Source organism: Etheostoma cragini, chromosome 16, assembly GCF_013103735.1.
Source record: "Etheostoma cragini isolate CJK2018 chromosome 16, CSU_Ecrag_1.0, whole genome shotgun sequence".
In the NCBI taxonomy this organism is placed as follows: Eukaryota; Metazoa; Chordata; class Actinopteri; order Perciformes; family Percidae; genus Etheostoma; species Etheostoma cragini.
Genome location: NC_048422.1, coordinates 7101558 through 7120116, shown reverse-complemented (window position 1 = coordinate 7120116; position 18559 = coordinate 7101558). Strand labels below are relative to the sequence as shown.

At 39.5% G+C, this 18559-nt stretch overlaps 2 protein-coding genes across 2 annotated transcripts in view; one reads left to right on the top strand and one right to left on the bottom strand.

Moving 5' to 3' along the window:
* Positions 1-10821, top strand: part of si:ch211-127i16.2 (probable flavin-containing monoamine oxidase A) — a 39473-nt gene extending 28652 nt beyond the window's left edge. The window contains exons 10-12 of the mRNA XM_034896637.1: positions 1512-1598; positions 2777-2877; positions 10423-10821. Coding sequence (XP_034752528.1) covers positions 1512-1598; positions 2777-2877; positions 10423-10762 — 528 coding nt within the window. The 3' untranslated portion in view covers positions 10763-10821. The remainder of the gene's footprint in view (positions 1-1511; positions 1599-2776; positions 2878-10422) is intronic.
* Positions 1-16567, bottom strand: part of vsig8a (V-set and immunoglobulin domain containing 8a) — a 69196-nt gene extending 52629 nt beyond the window's left edge. Inside the window, exon 1 of the mRNA XM_034896638.1 lies at positions 16333-16567. Within this exon, the coding sequence (XP_034752529.1) occupies positions 16333-16400 (68 nt within the window). The 5' untranslated portion in view covers positions 16401-16567. The remainder of the gene's footprint in view (positions 1-16332) is intronic.
* Between the last annotated feature and the right edge of the window lie 1992 nt (positions 16568-18559).

The window sequence follows — 18559 nt, the reverse complement described above, 5'->3', positions numbered from 1 at the left end:
TTCTTTTTGCTCAGCAGTGGTTTTCTCCTTGGAACTCTGCCATGCAGGCCATTTTTGCCCAGTCTTTTCTTGATGGTGGAGGCGTGAACGCTGACCTTAACTGAGGCAAGTGAGGCCTGCAGTTCTTTGGACGTTGTTGTGGGGTCTCTTGTGACCTCTTGGATGAGTCGTCGCTGCACTCTTGGGGTAATTTTGGGCGGCCGGCCACTCCTTGGAAGGTTCACCACTGTTCCATGTCTTTGCCATTTGTGGATAATGGCTCTCACGTTGGTTCGCTGGATTCCCAAAGCTTTGTAAATGGCTTTATAACCCTTTCCAGACTGATAGATCTCAATTACTTTCTTTCTCAATTGTTCCTGAATTACTTTGGGTCTCGGCATGATGTGTAGCTTTTAAGGATCTTCTGGTGGACCTTACTGTGTCAAGCAGCTCCTATTTAAGTGATGCCTTGATTTTGAACAGGTGTGGCAATAATCAGGTCTGGGTGTGGCTAGGAAATTGAACTCAGGTGTGGACAACAACAGTTATAGTATGTTTTACACAAGGGGGGCAATCACTTTTTCACACAGGGCCATGATGGTTAGGATTTTGTTTCACCTTTAATAATAAACACCTTCATTTACAAATTGCATTTTGTGTTTACTTGTGTTGTCCTTGACTATTGTTTAAATTGGTTTGATGTTCCGAAACACTTAAGTGTGACATACATGCAAAGGAACAGGAAATGAGGAAGGGGGCAAACACTTTTTCACACCACTGTACATATAAACATATCTATAAGCTTTAACCAGTGCTGCTCAAGAAAGGCTTTGTCAGGGAGAGAAAGAGATAGATTTGTTCGGTATTGAAGAAAGAGTAGTAGAGGAGGACAGCATCCAACAGCGTTTCCGCAGGGTCTTAAAAAATAGTAACAACATCAGTTTCAATACCGTTATTTAAAAAAATGCAATGCACTTATATAGGAGACAAGGATTAAATATTAAATATCATTAATGTAATGCCTAAAATTGCGTATGTGTGGTTGTCATTATGTGACAGTGTGGAGGAGGGGGGGGGGGGGGGGCCAAGTCACGCACTAAGTGAACACCCCTTTGGGGTTCTGATCTAATGAGAAGGGAGAGGTGTTTCAGTATTAGTGTTTGGTGCAATTCTGTAAGGAGTGTATTAAATGTCTGCTTCAAATTATTGGTGTGCTGAGAGCGAAGGTAAAGTGACATGCAGATAAGGAATCTTAGACAGTTTTGCAACATCTGTCAGCATGTTTTATGGTGATCTGTAATTTTGGTCCTTAGGCCTCAGCTGCTCTGTACATAACTCACCATGTGAACTATTCCAACCAGGAGCATGTGCTGACCACGCTCGAGTTATTCAAATTGACTGCTGCTTCCTTTGTCCAGCTGGGATTGGTTTCTTGAATTTGCATTCATATTTTTGCATCGTGCTGTTATATTTCTGAGTGATGAGCAAGTGTAAAGTACCATGTTGGAACCAACATTTTCTTTTGTTTGCAGGATGGGGAGAGAAGAAAAGCTGTGATTTCCAGTCTGGTCAAATACCTAGGTCCTGAAGCTGCATCTTTCCTCCACTATGAAGAGAAAGTAAGGAGCTCAGAGGCAGATGTCTAATGTAATAAAACAATAATTTGGTTTCAGGGCAGAATTTTTTTTGTGCCAAAATTCATGGTTTGGATTCCAGAGAGGAAAGCTATTTTGTGTTGCAAAAGCTTTCATATCTGTCAGAAAAACTGAATCCAATTGATTTATTCATAGAGTAACAGAGTAGGCAACAAGTCTTCCAACCCATACAATACCATAGGTGGTTTGTTCCTACCCTCTGATACAACCCACAGGAGGATTTCCTAAGTGAGCGTCCATACCAACGTGGGTTAAGGAAAGACTTATTGCGATTACTGTGATTGTCACATTTTTATTACCTCAACATTTTTATTCCAGTAATGCAACTGTTAAACCACATTAACCGTGCTATGTGGACCACATATGCTTATAACATTATCCTGACCAAAACAAGACTGACCATGTAAACATATCTACTGTACATGAGAGACAAATTGTAAAAGGTCTTCGTCCAGTGAGGTAAGAAAAGGTGATTTATAAATGCAGTCCATTTACATGCCCATGCGTCGCATTTATACAAAATAGCTACTTTAAATGATTGAATGATGCACAGCACACACAGGACGATTGTGAAACAGCACATTAGTCATGCAGAGAGTCCCCGAACTACTTCACTGGTGACAGAATTAAAACAAAAAATTGTCCTTAGGAAATTAGGGGGAGGGATGTTAAGGGAGACATCACAATTTCACTTTTGTTAAGACTCAATGGGAACATAATAATATAGAATAACAACAACAACAACAACAACAACAACAACTCATAGCTGGGTGAAGACAACAAAGTTGATAAATTGATGGTAAGGCCTGGGGGACATATTTATCATAGTAGGCAATGGGTATCAGTGAGTTCCTTATTATGTGTCTACTAATTATTTCTGTACTTGATTTTTATGACCAGCTAAAGGATTTCATTCCACTCATCTGCATCAACATTTTAAAAGAGATGTTGGCAAGGCAGCTTAAACTTTTACTTACATTTACTTTTACATTTAACTACATGTTAGAATAAAGCAATGTGATAAATACATACAATTCTTTAATGGGTATATAATGGGATAATATTAGATTCAGTTTGCCATGCTTTTGGCCTATGTTATGAAATACTAAAATGTTAAGTCATTTTACTGTTCTGCTTTACAGGATTGGGCTAAGGAAGCCTACAGCGGGGGCTGCCCTGTTAATGTCATGGCACCAGGTCTGCTAACATATTACCACCCGAGCCTGAGGAAGCCATGTGGCAGGTAATCCCCCCAATGATGACAAATACACCACAGTGTCACACCTTTCCTTCCTCCTAGACTTAGGGAGGGGGGGGTTCAGGAATGTAGTTCAGCCAACCGGTGGGACAGTTTCTAAATTGTTGATATCAATCTTTTTAAGAGCTAAAGTTTTGAGTTTATAGTTCAGTAAATTGTATCATTGTACACTAGATGACAGTATGAGATATATTAATTGTGGTTGCTGGATGATCTTGCTATTTTTATACCTTAGAAAAAAATGTGTGCACTTTACCCAACCAGGTATTACTCACTGGCAAACAATGCCTACAGATCATTGACATGAGTCGTGGGAGTGATTATGCCTTCGGTGATACACATTAGTCCAGTTCTAACGAAATGGCAGAAGGTCAACAGCAGTGGTGTTCTCATAGGAAAACGTCCTATTATCCATTTCTTATTGCCTGTTCAGGGATGGAGCTGAACGAATGAGAACAGGAGGTGGGGGAGGAGGACGCAGGTAATGCATTTTCATAATGACATTAAGTCCGTGGGGAGCGGAGAAAGCTCATTACATAACGTGACTCAAACAGCGGTATGGGGCGGTAGCCCTTATCCGCATTCCTACCCCATATAGAAAATGGATCCTCAAGGACATGTTGTGACCGTGACACAAATCCAGCACGTGTGATGAGGACAAGCCCATGCTTGGTGGACAGAAATGCTGCCGGTGCTTCAAACATAATGTAATTACCAGCGCGGTGGACTCCAGGGTGACGGAGTGTCGTAGATCATGAGATTTGGTTTGGGTTAGTATATATATATATCTTAATATTGACCACAGTTGTTTTTATAACACCAGTAGTAGTCCAAGGTGGATATTAGGGTTGGGGGAAAATAAATTCACGTATGTATCATGATTTATTTCGACACGTTTAAAATCGATTCCTTTCCAGAATAGATATTTCTTATTTATTTTTTTACCAATGATTAACTCAAATATTTACTGTTTATATGGTACCGTTGACTACATCATATCCGTTTCCAGCTAAACAGACCACAAGCAGAAAATACAAGTTATGTACTTCTATACAAATTAATTAAATGTCAGACTGACGGACATGTAATGTGCATTATTTTTTGTAAACAAGTACAAATGTGATATACAAATATAATATATTACAATTGCAAAACTCAATACTATCGTATAGCAGTACTTCTAGATAAGCAATAAATGAAAAACGCAATACAAATTGAATCAGCACCCATGTATCAAAAGCATATCGTCCCAGCCCTAGTGGATATACTATGCCTCAGTACTCAGTATGTGAGATTTTTTATTTTTATTTTATTTTATTTTACATAGGAGGCCATTGACTACTGGTGTGGTAACAAAGAGTAGACACAAGAATGAAAAAGGAAAGAAAGGCTAACCCCAATGGGTTCGTGCTTTACTAAGTTAACAACTCCCAAATGCCATCCGTCCATCTTCGTCCACTAATCCGGTATTGGGTCGCGGGAGGAGCAGCTCCAGCAGGAGCCCCCAAACTTCCCTTTCCCGAGCCACATTAACCAGCTCCGATTGGGGGATCCCGAGGCGTTCCCAGGCCAGGTAGGAGATTTAATCCCTCCACTTAGTCCTGGGTCTTCCCCGAGGCCTCCTCCCAGCTGCTCCCAAACGCATGCTGAATAAACTGCAATGACTCAAGAGTTGCTTTGTTTTCAAAACTAAAAATTTGTTTGTCTGTGCCGTTCCTCACATTGTATGGACACTACCAACAGAGAACGATTAGTTCATTCAGCCCCTGATACAAAGTGAAAGAGAATACATTTAAAATGTTTTAAAACTCGGGTATTAGTTTTATATGAACTTTGTTTTGTGCAACAGTATCAGGTTTCTTTATTTTACTCTTTCAGAAAACAGTGTAGAGAGGGAAAATTATGTGCCATAAGTCTAGTTATGGCACCTAACTGATAAGTTTGCAACCATTCAGCTATTTCAGGATTAGTCCTTCGCTGAAGGGCAGCAACAACTCTGCTCCTCATCCTGAAACACCAGGGCTGTTTTTAGTAATTAATGTTACTGAAAACAGCGTGCAGTTTTTCTTTTTCGCCTCTGTTGTATTTAAAAAGTTAAAAACAATGTTCTGTAGACAATGTACTTCTGTTTTATGTATAGGCCTACTCTGCAGCCAGATTGATTCAATACTGATCTAGTCTTAAATAGCATTCCACTGCTTAACACCAACCCAACCTTGTAAAAGTTGTTGATCTGGTCCCGTCTGGCATTTAACATTTGGAAAAAACACATTTGCCCCACAGTATGGGTAACTACTGTTCCAGCCATTTGGGAGCCACCCCTGCTGTGTTGAGACTAAAGAACAATAGAAATGTTTATCTCTGTAAGAGTAAGGTAAAACTGACCCTCACAGGATAGCTTTTGATCTCTGTCCGGGAGGAACCCCCAACATGCATGTTAGAGCTAACTTTGTTAGCGGTACTTTTCTCATGCAGCAAGACAGCCACTGAGATGCACTCAACATGTTACCATGCCAACGACAGACAAATGACAATGGGTTTAAATACACCAGGTGAAAAGGAACCTGCCCCAGAAGCAGGGAATATATGTGTGTCTTCAATATGTCTCTGAAGAAGGAACATCTCGTCCAGACCACTGTCACCTGCAGTGTTGTTGTTTTTTTGTCTTACTGTCTTTGTCATATCATTTTCATCATGCGGTTTCATTAAACCTTTTGTTAATTCTGCATTCGAACTCTAGCCTCTATTTGTCCTCAGCGTCCAAACCCTAACCCTCACTAACGTCGGAGGAATAACGCGTCTCCTACAGCTGGGAGGCAGAGGGACCGCTGCGTTCGCTAACGTTAGCTTCTTGTCTCATCTGGGGTCCGATAAACAGTAAATTCAGTGTCCACAATGCTATTTTCCAATAAACTGTAGCTGTCATATTTCACGGGACCCACGTGACCCCCGTTTGTCACTTTGCCTAAGATTGATGGACAAGTAATCGCCCTGTTTACTTGGTTGCCATGACTTTGAGAGTGATGACGCCCTGTCACTGTTCCAGTTGCTCAAGGAGAGACGGCGGGTGACAGTTTGCTTGAGTTCAGTGGAGCAGACAGCTCTGCAGAGGGGTATAATTACAACTTTAGGACTTTTCATAAACAGCTGAAGGAGTGCGGGTGCATTGTGTACATAGCGGAAACCCTGTTGTGTGTCTGCCCTATACCATGACGGCAGAAATTGTACCGTGGCAGGTCGGCATCAACATAACATAGAGAAAACACTTTATATATATAGTAAAAAATATCACGTTTATTCAGGCAGTATCCAAATATTATCTGTTTTTTAAAACTATTTTGCAAATTACTAAAAGAAAAACCAAACTAATTTCCCCTTTTTAATATAGCTCTACAAGGTAACAAAACACCACACCAAATTCCATTCTTAAATTTAACAATTTTCTAAATCTTTGTAAACCACACTTCACATAGGAATAAATTAAATCCAACTCACGCACCTATTTAAAAAAAAAAGAAAGAAAAGAAAAGTCACTTTTAAAGCTGTTTTAAAGTTACTCCCGTAATTTTCTTCTTCCAAAAACAATGGAGAAGAACACCAGGCGTTTTCATTCAAACTAAATTATGTCTGGTATGTTAACTGCATGAAATATTTATTAGAGAACACAAAGCCGTGTTGCCTCTTAAGTAACCCTAAGACTAGTTGCTGATAATGTAGCATTTAAAATGCTATATTTATAAATGGAGTGTCCTGCATTGCTCCTCACAGACTGTTTAAAATACGGAGCAATTTCTGTGATGTCACCCATAGGTTTCCTTCTCGTCTTCCCATTAAAAGAGATGATGAGACATCTTCAGATCGGCGCAGAGGGAGGACAGTGGCTAGGATGAACAACCTTCATGATACTGACTGATGCCTACGACAAATCTCTTTAATCTTCATTCTTTCTAAACTTCACTCAGAATGTCAGGAATACTATTTATTTTATTGACATTTTAGACTGTTTCCAGTGAGCTATTAGTGAGTTTATATAGTTGCTTTGTTGTCATAAAAATTACAGGTGCTGCTCTAGATTTAGACTAGTTATATAGAAATATTTAGTTATATTTAACTACAAATCCGGTTCAGAATTTAAAGCTTTAGTGCGTAACTTTTTGATATTAACAAATGTCCGTTACATTCAAGCCATTTCCAAACGAGTTGATACAAGGCTGTCAGCTCCACACAACTCTCTCTGCATTTGTCACTATTGCTATGTTAAGAAGATTCTTTTGTCCGGTGACTCTTCCACGCAGAAATTTGAGTGAAGATGATTACCTCTTCTGAAGACTCCATCTTTTATTTTTAGTCCCCCTTTCCTCGTTGGCTACTAGCAACTGCCTTGAGGAGGGTATAGGGGTGTGCGCGTGATCCCGTAAGGCTTGTATCATGTGGACGTGCCGATATTGTTGTTGCCATTACTTAGAATTCCTCCTGGGGGAGTTAGAAACTACGCACAATATCTTTAAAGACAACCAGGCTAAAAGGGGAAATGTATAGCTAATATGCACACGTCAGTGTACTACTACTATATACTAAAGGACACACTGGACATACTGCATTAGAGAATGTAAAAGCATAGAAGCAAGAGGGATAAAATGAAGCCTTGTGTCTCTCAACTATTAACTACCATTTTGTCTGTCAGACAGTTTATGCAACACTTCATTTTTCAACATACAGGCATATCATTATATTTAAGAATAAGTAATACCAGTTCATTTCAGAAAATGCTTTTAGTCACTTTGATCAATTGCTCATGGTTCATGATGGAATAGAAAGAAAGTTTAATCATCCTACAGTCTGTATTTTACTTAGGGTGACAATGTAGACCGGTTCCTTTCTAAATCCATTTTTTTCATCTGCTGTTATAGTATCTGACTCAGCCCATTGGGAAATGTGATAAAATTTAACACAGCAGAACAGTTTGTATACAGTGGAGGTCAAATGATATCCCACTAGCTCAGAGGGATTCTTTTATCTTTATTCTTGGTTTTACAGATGGGATTAATTCTACACTTATGCATTCAGAAAATCCTCAATGTTTGAGACTTTTAAGGTAGTCCACCATGTTCACATGCTTTATCTTTCTCAACAGTTTTCCAAAAACAAAGAATTGCATAAGTTCTATGGGTGCCTTTAAAGCTTAAGTGCACAACTCTCTCTGTATTTCTCAGTATGGCTGTTCAGAAGATTTTGTCGTCCAATGACATTCCTGCGCAGAAATTCAAGTTAAGATAATTAGTTATTCTGAAGAGTTCATCATGTTTGTTTGATCGTCTATGTCCTCCTTGGCTACTAGCAACTGTGTGGAGGAGGGGTGAGGGCGCGTGCGCAATCAGGGAAGGCTATGTCATGTGGTTGCGCTGACAGTGTTGTTTTCATTACTTAAAATTCCTCATTGGGGGAGACAGAAAACTGTGCACTCTTTAACTCATCTTATAACCACCTATTTAAACAAGACACCAATCAAGTTCAATCAAGACCACAAAGTGTTTTTTTTAATCTGACAAGCTCTTCTCAGTATAATCCTTCTGATCATTATACCGTTTACTGCCACCTGCTATGCATGTCACTGTAATGGTTGTGCTGATTGATTTCTCCCTATAAACCTGTTTCAATTTTTATTACCATACTCAGTGAATACATTGCTCTCCTTTTTCATTGTCATTTGAATATGGTTCCTCAGTGAACATTGGCTTTGTTGCACTCTTAGTTGAGTCACTGCTGTATGACTATGTTAGAGAGCCCCTAAAACAAAAGTGTATAACCATGTGTTACAAGGTCTTACACCCGCACACCCCATGACCTCTCAGTGGCAGGTGGTGTGCATTACCAACTCCAAGTTTGTTAACATGTTGCTAAAAGGTCTTATATTCTGAGGGCTTCTTTTGGGATATTCTACTGATGAAACTCTAACGAAGCCTCTCTAAAGTAGCATCTCTTCCTGTTCCTGAACATTTCTCACTGCAACTTTGGCACACACTGATCCTGTGTTCACTCCTGACTCCTGAAGAATACATCTTTCTAGGCAACCACCGAATCACCCGTCCTCAGTCAATGGTTACTTTGCTGTGAAGTTAAATGACATTACGGGTTTTCCACTCTGAAGTTTTTTAAACTTGAGGCGTTTAGAGCGCAACTGCAAAAGCTTAACAAGGCAAAAGATCAGCAACTCAAAAGCAGCGAGCAAAATGCTCAATTCTCATTGAAAATAATTACAAAAAGCAACCCCAGGCTGATAAAACACGCTCTATCTGATCCTGGCCTAACTCTGCAGTTCAGATAACCTACATTAATCATCAAGGATCCTGGCCAGATTAAAAGGTGCTAAAAGGGAGCCCTTCTCCTTTCCTCTGATGGATGTACAGAGTTTGGGGCTGGTAAAGTAGAGGAGCCTTGAAGCAAGGATGATGGGCTGGTAAATAAAAGAGCAGTAATCTGCTATAAGCGAACACTATCCCTTGAATGGTGAATTAGTGGAACATAACGTTGCCTCTAACTTTATACTCCCCTACACACTTCTTTTAGTCTCTCTCTCTCCATATGCTCTCCACATTGTTAGCATGTTGCCTTAAGGCAAACAGATTCAGAAGCATTCAATACAATAACACTAGCTACTGAATAACTGACTTGAAGAAATTGGTACTTTCTGTACAGTAAACATCACCCAATCAAAGTGTCCATCTATTCTTTTAGAGCATGCTATCACATTTGATCACATCTATTGGAGGGTCCAGGGTAGTCAGATGAGGACAGAAGCTAGGAATCTTTCATATTCATATTCATATTCTTTTGTTATGACCTCTGCTTCTCTGTCCTCAACAGGAAGAGTAGCCCATGGAGGGCTAACATTAAAAGGGCACATCATTCAAGGTGGGCTTTGGCTCGGCCCCAACTCCCAACCAGAATAAAAACTAGCCAAAAGACCAGCCCCTCCGTCTGTATCCTAGAACAGCGGCCTTTACTTTTTGCTAAACTAGCAGTACAGTTTTCTCCTTTTTCCCCACATTGTTACAGTGCTGTGAAGTGGTTTCTCGGACCAAGGAATGATCTCTTTACTAGTCTCTTTAGTCTTGGCCTGATAACCAATGGACTGGAGCTCTGAGAAAACAACAACTAACAGGTTTCTAAGAAATCTTTGACATAGTGTTTATAACATGGAGCAGAAGTACACAAGTCATCCTTGTGCTTTTCTAGAAAGCAACCCCTACAGGGTTGAACAGGCTAAACCTCATTTGCTGAGTATGTACAGAGACATGGAGAGTCAAAGCTAACAGAGGGAAAACTGTATCAGTTTGTCAAAATAAAAATCCTCTAGTCCACAGCTTCACACATTTAAACTGATAACTGAGGGTTATTGTCTTAAGAGGCTATATAAATGTGGTAAAAGGGATGAAACTACTTCAGTAAGAGGATAACATGAATATGTATTCAAACAGCAACAGTGCTTAGTGTTTAGTATACAGCTAACTGATTTTCTTTGATTTGCAGGATCCACTGGGCGGGCACAGAGACAGCCACCCTGTGGTGTGGATACATGAGTGGTGCTGTACAAGCTGGTCAGCGAGCAGCCCTGGAAGTACTGGCTGAACTCTGCCCAATGACCCTGACGCAGGATGAGCACGAAGCAATGCAGCACAGTCAAACTGCAGAGCAAACACCTTCCTCCAAACTTGTGTTCACAAAAAAGACTATGGTCATAGCAACACTGGCAATAGGTGCAGCTTACTTGCTGGCTCAGAATCAAAATGCATTGCTAAAGGTCAAATCTTACTTGACTAAGGTATTTGAAACAACCAGACACAATATTTTCCTTGTAACAGACCTGTAAAACAGGTGTGCCGTTCACTTGTTTTGGTTCACACAGAATGGTTTTGCTAGGGCTCCAAAGAAACATGGTTCTGCCTACGGATATCTGACCTTTTTCACATGCATATTTCACAGCAACGTTTGAAAGTCAAAGTCAATTACAATATTTTCAATAGGCTTTTATCGTATCTTATTTATACTATTGGTAAATTGTGGCATTGCTTAATATGTCATATAAAAATTACTACTCTATATTGACAGTGTGAAGATAAATGACAAAGTGCTCTTTAAGCATTTGACGAAGATTTCTTACAGTATAATTATATTAAATACATAAATTACATTATTATTTGTTGATTTATAACATTTATTTTTAGTTTTAATACAATTCACTGGAGATATTGCACCTCATGTCATTTGCATTTTAAACATTGAAAATTGTGTCCATAAAATTTAGGATGAAGCTTAGGGCTTCACAGCGACCATGTTGAAACCACTTTGCAGTGAGAAAATGGAGCTTTCATACAGCATGCCTTACATTGTTTCCCAGAGAGCCATAAAACCTGCCTTAGAGGCTTGGAGCACAGCCACACGTACATTTGTGCGCCCACAAAACCACCAACAGACATTCGAATGAGCGTAAGATGGATGAACCAGTCACACAATGACAACGTCCCACAGAAAGTGATTTAATCGCTATCACTTGATTGCACAGTCGATTGAAAGGATTTTTGTCAGTCCCCATGTCCTCTCCTGGAGTATCTCAAACGCCCACTGATCATTGGATGGTAGTAACTCCATTGGCGCCGTGGATTGCTATTTGTCTTTGTTATCACTGGCTTGCACTGGATATACTGCCTGTTCTCCCCAGTTTCATTTAAGCCAATCCAGGCTGAGTCTAGTCTAACCCTGATCTGTGATTGATGGGGGAGCATCTTGGCGGTAGGGAATTAAATCTTTAACTGAAAATGTCTGGGAAAAGAACATGTTACGTGTGGGTGCACTTTGACATAGTCAAAGATTATGCAACGTAAAATGCAAGTCGTGTGCCACCGCCCAATACAGGAGCACAGCCGTGATCCAGCGTGCAGCCAACAGCATGATCCGTCTGCTCCAATAATCACCAAATTCTACACACCAGACCAGCAAGCCGCAGTGTTGTATGCTGCTTTGTGATTAGGCGGAATAACATTTTGACAGGTGGATTGTAAAAGAATTCGAGTGTCCTAGCAGCAGGACAGACTTTTGCTGTGTGTGCTCTGCTTCTCGTCACCGAGGGTGCATGCCAGCTGCTGACTGTCTGGGTGACACGCGTGTGCATGCTCCAAACAACTTTTGATTCATTTTCTCCACGCCTGCGCCACTTATGCAGTAAGAAGCTACTCTTTATGTCTATGTCCTAATCGGTTTTCATACAAAAGGTGCTACACACACAACCTTATCACAGCTGAATATTTCATTGGTGCAGTCAATGCCCCTATTTAATGGTTCCCCCCGTCCCACATGATGTGACGATCGGTCGACAATAGGCAAGACTTGAGGATTCTGATTCGACAATGTAAATTCTTAGTTGGGGACAGGCCTACATGCGGTAATCTAAAATCTGGGGGGATTGGCTGCTTCTTGTCATCTTTATGTCCAAAAAAAAGTACTGTGCTGCACATGCCATGCCAGGAGTACACTGGCAGCACACCTGTAAATTACAAAATATATCGCAGGTTTGGCGGGCTGGTCAAAAAGTGTTAAAGCAGCGCTCCGAGTAAGTTACTAATAAATTACAGAAACATTGCGTGCAATAGTCCGTTCCCCTCCCTTGTTATAGAACACACGGTGGAGTGAGTGGGTGCGGATATTAAAAAAACCTTACCTGCACTTCCATAGCACAGTCAGGAGGACTCAAAGTAAATACTATGCTGATTTCTTAATCATATAACCTGTAGTTTTCAGCAGATATTGATACAATCCTGTGTAAATTAAGTTTCACTAAAATGACAAAATATTTGCTTTTGCAAGACTAGATTGATTGAAATGTTCAATATAATCTGATGACTAAAAAAGACTAAAATCTTAGTTGTGTTATTGACTAAAACTATACGAAAATTAGGGCTGGTTAACAATATAGCGATATTATATCGCTTTCCTGACATCTTGTCCTGGTTTAAAACTCTGTAAAGAGATGCAATTTCACCACAGCGTTCTCGCAGTTCTATTATTTGCCTTTACCAACTAAGTCATTATGTCCACATTAATGATGATTTATCAAAGCTCTCATTGTTTGAATACTTTGTTAAGGCACCACTGGTCAACCCTACAACATTGTCACAATAACAATGTGATATTGTGTTTCTCTACATCGCCCAGCCTTAACTGAAATTGTTAAGTTTTCTTTGACTCAAATTATACCAAAGTAGTTATGGACTAAAATCCCCAGAGTTTTGGTCAAGTTTTGGTTGACTAAAATTCTGGAGATTTTATCAAACACAGTACGAGGTTGACTTAATGTACTAGTAACTAACAACAACAAACCATGACATTTGAATATCTAACTAGACTAATGGCGCTTTCAAACTGGAGCATTGCAAATATTTGTGTCAGTTTAGTGGCATCCCACCGGTGCAGAGCTCTACATGTAGACACCAACTGTTCTGTCCGTCATCGTTATGACCAAATCAACCACTACGTAAAATCAAACAGCATTGTGTCTGGGTAATAATATCATACGTTGAAGCAAAAAGCACAGTGAATTTCACTGCCTTCTCCAGGAAGTAAACGCTACATCTGGATGACCGCCACTTCCAGCGCTATACTTGAGGTACAGATTTAGCAGGTTTTTTTAAAGTCAGGATCTCAGGAGAATCCTAACACCTACACAGCATCAGAAGAACTTCTCGCTTTAGTCGAAAAATTTAAACTCAAATACCAAGTTGACCTGTTATGTAGAAGGGCCGCAAAAAAAAACTGGTGTTGTCAAGGTGCCATAAGACTAAATTATAAAAAATGAACAAAACAGTTGGAAATAGTAGCAAAAGAGAAGCATTAATGTGAACAAGTCTAAAAAATTATTGAGTGAAGGACATATCCAACCTTACAAAAAAACTCTATCATCACAACTGGCTCAGCTATTCAAAACCTATATGCTTTCAAAGGCTAAACCGTGCAAGGGTACAGGAGAAAACTGATGCCTTGAATCTTTGAAAAATGTAAAAGGAATAAATAATAAAACAGTCATCTTTGTTACACTGGTCACACACGCTACCATCCCGCTGATAAAGTCTCTCTGAGTGCTTACAATGTTTAATTTTAAGCTTCAAAGTTCACCAATTTTATTGTAAAATCAAACAACAGTATGCTCGATATTTTGATGCTCTCAAGATAAGGCTGAATGCAATCATGAATTTCCTCCCCTGACATTTTTGAAGCATGAAATACATAAATTAAAAACAACCATCTACCTTGCATAGTGGACTTTGTGTGCATGTGTCTTACATAAGTTACATAATGTTGCTGTAAGTACTGTAGCCTCTGTAAACACCTGTCGTAGCACTTGCCTTAGTGTTTGCCTTCGGCAATAGCACCAACTTTAAAAATTCAAACATTGCTGTGCAGTGTAATCATTTTTTGTAACCATAAACAACTCTTTTCTCAGTTAGAACCAGACCCTATGTGTTTAACCTGATGTGGCTATCATACTATATGTTATGCTGACTTATAGCTTATAGCTAACAAGTTCAAGTTGATGTTGGCAATGGTTTACTTATGGTCTCTGCTCCTCTAGGCCAAAGCAGTGTTCCTGTATACATCATGGTATATAAAGCCGTTTTACAAATTTAATGAGTCATTCGTGCAGCAGCATTTGCAGCTCTAATTTACATACAGTAATTAGCAATTTAAAAAGAAAAGTTGTTTTTTAATCATATGCAAACTGGATGTTGGTAATTGGGGAAGGTACAGATTCAATTACTGGCAATTCATAATCTGGAAGGTATATAAATTATATTTTACTTAGAGCAGTTTGTAATTATTTGTGTATATGTTGCAGTAACAGCTGGTTGAACAGGTCAGTGCTCGAAATGTCACCCTTCTCGTTCACTTTATAAATTTGAGATAAATTAATCAAATTAATTAAGATCTGTATTTCCAAAGAGAACACCACCAATGTGACTGTTTTCACAGTTCAGTTACTGGTCCCTGATTCCAGGGTGGTGCCCCGTTTTGTTTGTCAGTCAATTTGGGAAAGTTAATACACATATTCGTAACTTTAATATTAATGAAACATCTTTGATAAAGTGCCAATAATTTAATCTGTACCTTCAGTGTTCCCTACATGCATGTTTCTGCTTACTTTGCACGGCAGCTAGATTCTCGCCATATCACAAGATCAAGCAAGAATCTTTACTGCAGAATTACGTGTCTCAGAAATATTGCAAAGTGCTTGCCCTTTTCCAAACAGTTTTTGATGACAGCTTCTCAGATGGTGCTACGTAACAAATCATCTGACGCGTCAGTTTAGGATTCTGCGGCACCAATTTGCTAGCCTGGGGAAACCCTGACGAATGTCCGGCAAATTTAAGATTTGCTCTGCAAGTCAGTCTGGCCAAGAACCCAGTCAGGCCCGTTTCCAACTGAGAAGGGTCTGGTGTCAACCAGGCTACCTATTTTCTTCAAATGCCAACATTTAACAGTGCTCTTTATCTAGTGAGGCAAAAAATGAACAGTTTAATTTAGCGTTGTACCCTTATAACATTGTCAGACTCATTTTGCATATCCTGGGGTTTTACAAAATTGTTAAATATCTGTCTGGAAATTAATAAACCCATATGCACAATTCATTTTTTTGTAGATCACATTGTTTTGAAAGGGGTTTTAAGACAACTCACAGAGCAACAACAAGATAAAATAGCCTGAATTGTAGCCTGGTAACTGGATGAACCACTCATACAATAAAACACTAGTGATTTAATGGTTATCACTTGATTGCACAGTTGATTGAAAGGATTTTTGTCAGTCCACATTTCTCTCCTAGAGAGCATCCCCAACATCCACAGATTATTGAACAGTAGTGTGGCGCCATGGCTTACTATTTGTCTTTGTTATCACTAGCTTGCACTAGACCAACGGCCGTTCTCCCTGGTTTCATTTAAGCCAGTCCAGGCTGAATCCAGGCCAAAAACCCAACATCTATACACAATGGAGTGTCAGCACCAGAATAATTCTGATTACCATTCAGATTTCCACGGAGGGGGGTCACACAGAAAACAACTGCATGACCAACAAGATGTACAGATAGATAGTCTCAGTCTCTTGTTGTACAAGAAGAAATGATCAAGCCTCCTGGCGTTCAATGGCATTCAGAACCACACCAGAACTAACGTTCATGAATACAAAGCACACCACAGAAAGAAAAAAAACACACTGCCTGTGCATTTATAACATAATACAAACTATTTTATAACACCCACGATTCAGAACCAAGGACAGCGACAAGTTTGCTAAACGCAGAAGACAGATGCGGACGTGAGTCAAGCACAGATTATTTTCTGCAGCAGAACAAAAGACCAGTGTTGCCAAGGGTTAAAAATAAGCTTCACTCACCTTCTAAAATAGCTGAAGGCGGCGAGTGTCGGCGCTGAGATGTGTGACGATAACATTTTTACAGTCATTAGTGCTCTTCTTGAAGTTCTCTCTCTCCCTATCTCTCTCTCTCTCTGACCAGCTGGGCCTTCCGCGAGGTAAACATGGCTCCATGGTGTTCAGCGAGAATGGAAAACTAGCGTTAGTTTTCTCATGTGGCAATAAAGAAAACAACAAGTTTTAATGTATAAGCTAGTATAAGATAGTGTTACGTTAACTAAAGATGTTACTATCTTGGTTTGGCTAGTAAATTCTAATAATGGCAACAGTGGCAAAAGTCGAGGTAAAAGTAGCCGGTGGAAGTGGAGCAGGAGAGTTAATGAGCTGCACCTGTCCACTGTTACTGTAATGTAATGTTAGCCGCTGAGGTGTTAGCCCCGCTGCAACTTTAGCTAGTGCAGCAGTTATCGCTAACATATTAGCTGGTGAATACTTAGGGAAGACAACCATTTAGCAAAGTCCATTTTCAACGCTACCTAGCTAGCAAATTCCACTTAAGTGTGTAACTTAGACGTCATACCAGTCCTGTCACATTAATTATTACCTGAACAGAAAGGTCAGACGTTCCGCTTTGGGGTCCCGCTTACGCCCAGCTGCATGAACTGCAGACTGCAAACTCTTCTTCTTCGAAATTATGGCAGTTTAGCATTTTACCACATTTACGCATCTACAATGTGTATTAAACTGTATAATTATTTTTGGGAGGGCTCAAGTAGCCTAACCATAAATACTATTCACTGATTTGATCATTGAGGCTGACAGGTTAGAAAAACAATGATTGTTTTATGGATCTGATGGTGTCATTGACTTCATCTAAGCTATTACCCCTTTTTTGTCTGCCACTTGTAGGCTAAATACAGAAAAATAGCCTACAAAGGCAGCTAAATTATAGTAAATTCCAATTAGCAGGATGTGTTGGTAGTAACAGACTAATCTTTTTCATGAAATGATACAATGTAGAGGGTCCAACAAGAGCAGCTGGTTGCTGATGTTTTTTTGTGTTTTATTCAATAATTCTAAAATTATAATTTGTAGTGTGGCAGTAGGAACACTCTTAGAAAAACTTAACAAGACATTCCAAACACAATCAATCTGAATTGTCGCAGAGAAGAAGTGATCCCAAGTGCAAACTTGTTAAACAACCTGAAGGACACAAAAAGGGATTTTTTTTTTTTTCGTTTGAAGAAAACACAAAAATTGGCAGCTTAAAATGGCCTTGACCTTCTTTCAAAACCCAATGCTCTTTTTTTTTAGCTCTACAGCTGTAGGGTTTTTATATTACTGGAGAAACATAACAAATGCTTCAATTGCATGGCACAAATGACACCCCATCTGTGGCATACAACACTGAGCAGTTCCAGTGGAACTTCAAAAACATGAGTGACTTTGAAAAAGGGTTCAAAAAGCAAGGAGTCACTGAATGGTTTGATGAGGAGGAAAATGAACTAAACTGTCACCCATCTGTATATGCTATAGGAGGTGCTGAAAGCTCAGTGGGGAGATGACCTCAAGCTGCTCTGCCAATGCGTCATCTGCATCGGCGGTCGCTCAAAACAAGTATGACTGTCCTCCAGCTCCAGCAGGGAACACCAAGCCTCCCTCTCCCGAGCCACATTAACCATTATTTATCAACTGTTTTATGATGAAAAAATGATGCAGGGAATACAACAGAATGCAATAATCAAACAAGTTGTTTAATTAATATATTTAATTTATTTTCAGTATAACTCATTTTAACATTTACAATATACATAATAGGTTAGTTAGGGCAACAGTAGAAATTGGTTCAAAAACAACTAAGGTCGTTTGGATCCAGAAAGGATTTTTAAAGCAGATTTGCAAAGAGAGAAGCAGAGAGAAAAAGTTAAGCATTTCATGTTATTTGTTGTAAAATGCACAACCTGTCCTGGAGATGACAACAGTGAATCAGGTTAATTATGATTGCATTATTTACTGCATTTAGTGTTTGTTGTGCAATTTAAAAGTGATTTTGCCAAACTACAATTCCCACTGAAAAAAAGCCATATTGAAGCTTACACGTAACCTACAATTAGATCTACTTCCTGAACTCTTTGTACTTTGAAGTTCAACAGTATGATTGACAAAATAATCTCGACTTTAGGATCCACTTGTCTATGTCAGAGCTGTCGATCATGTCACACAGTCATCAGCAAATGGAGTTTGTTCT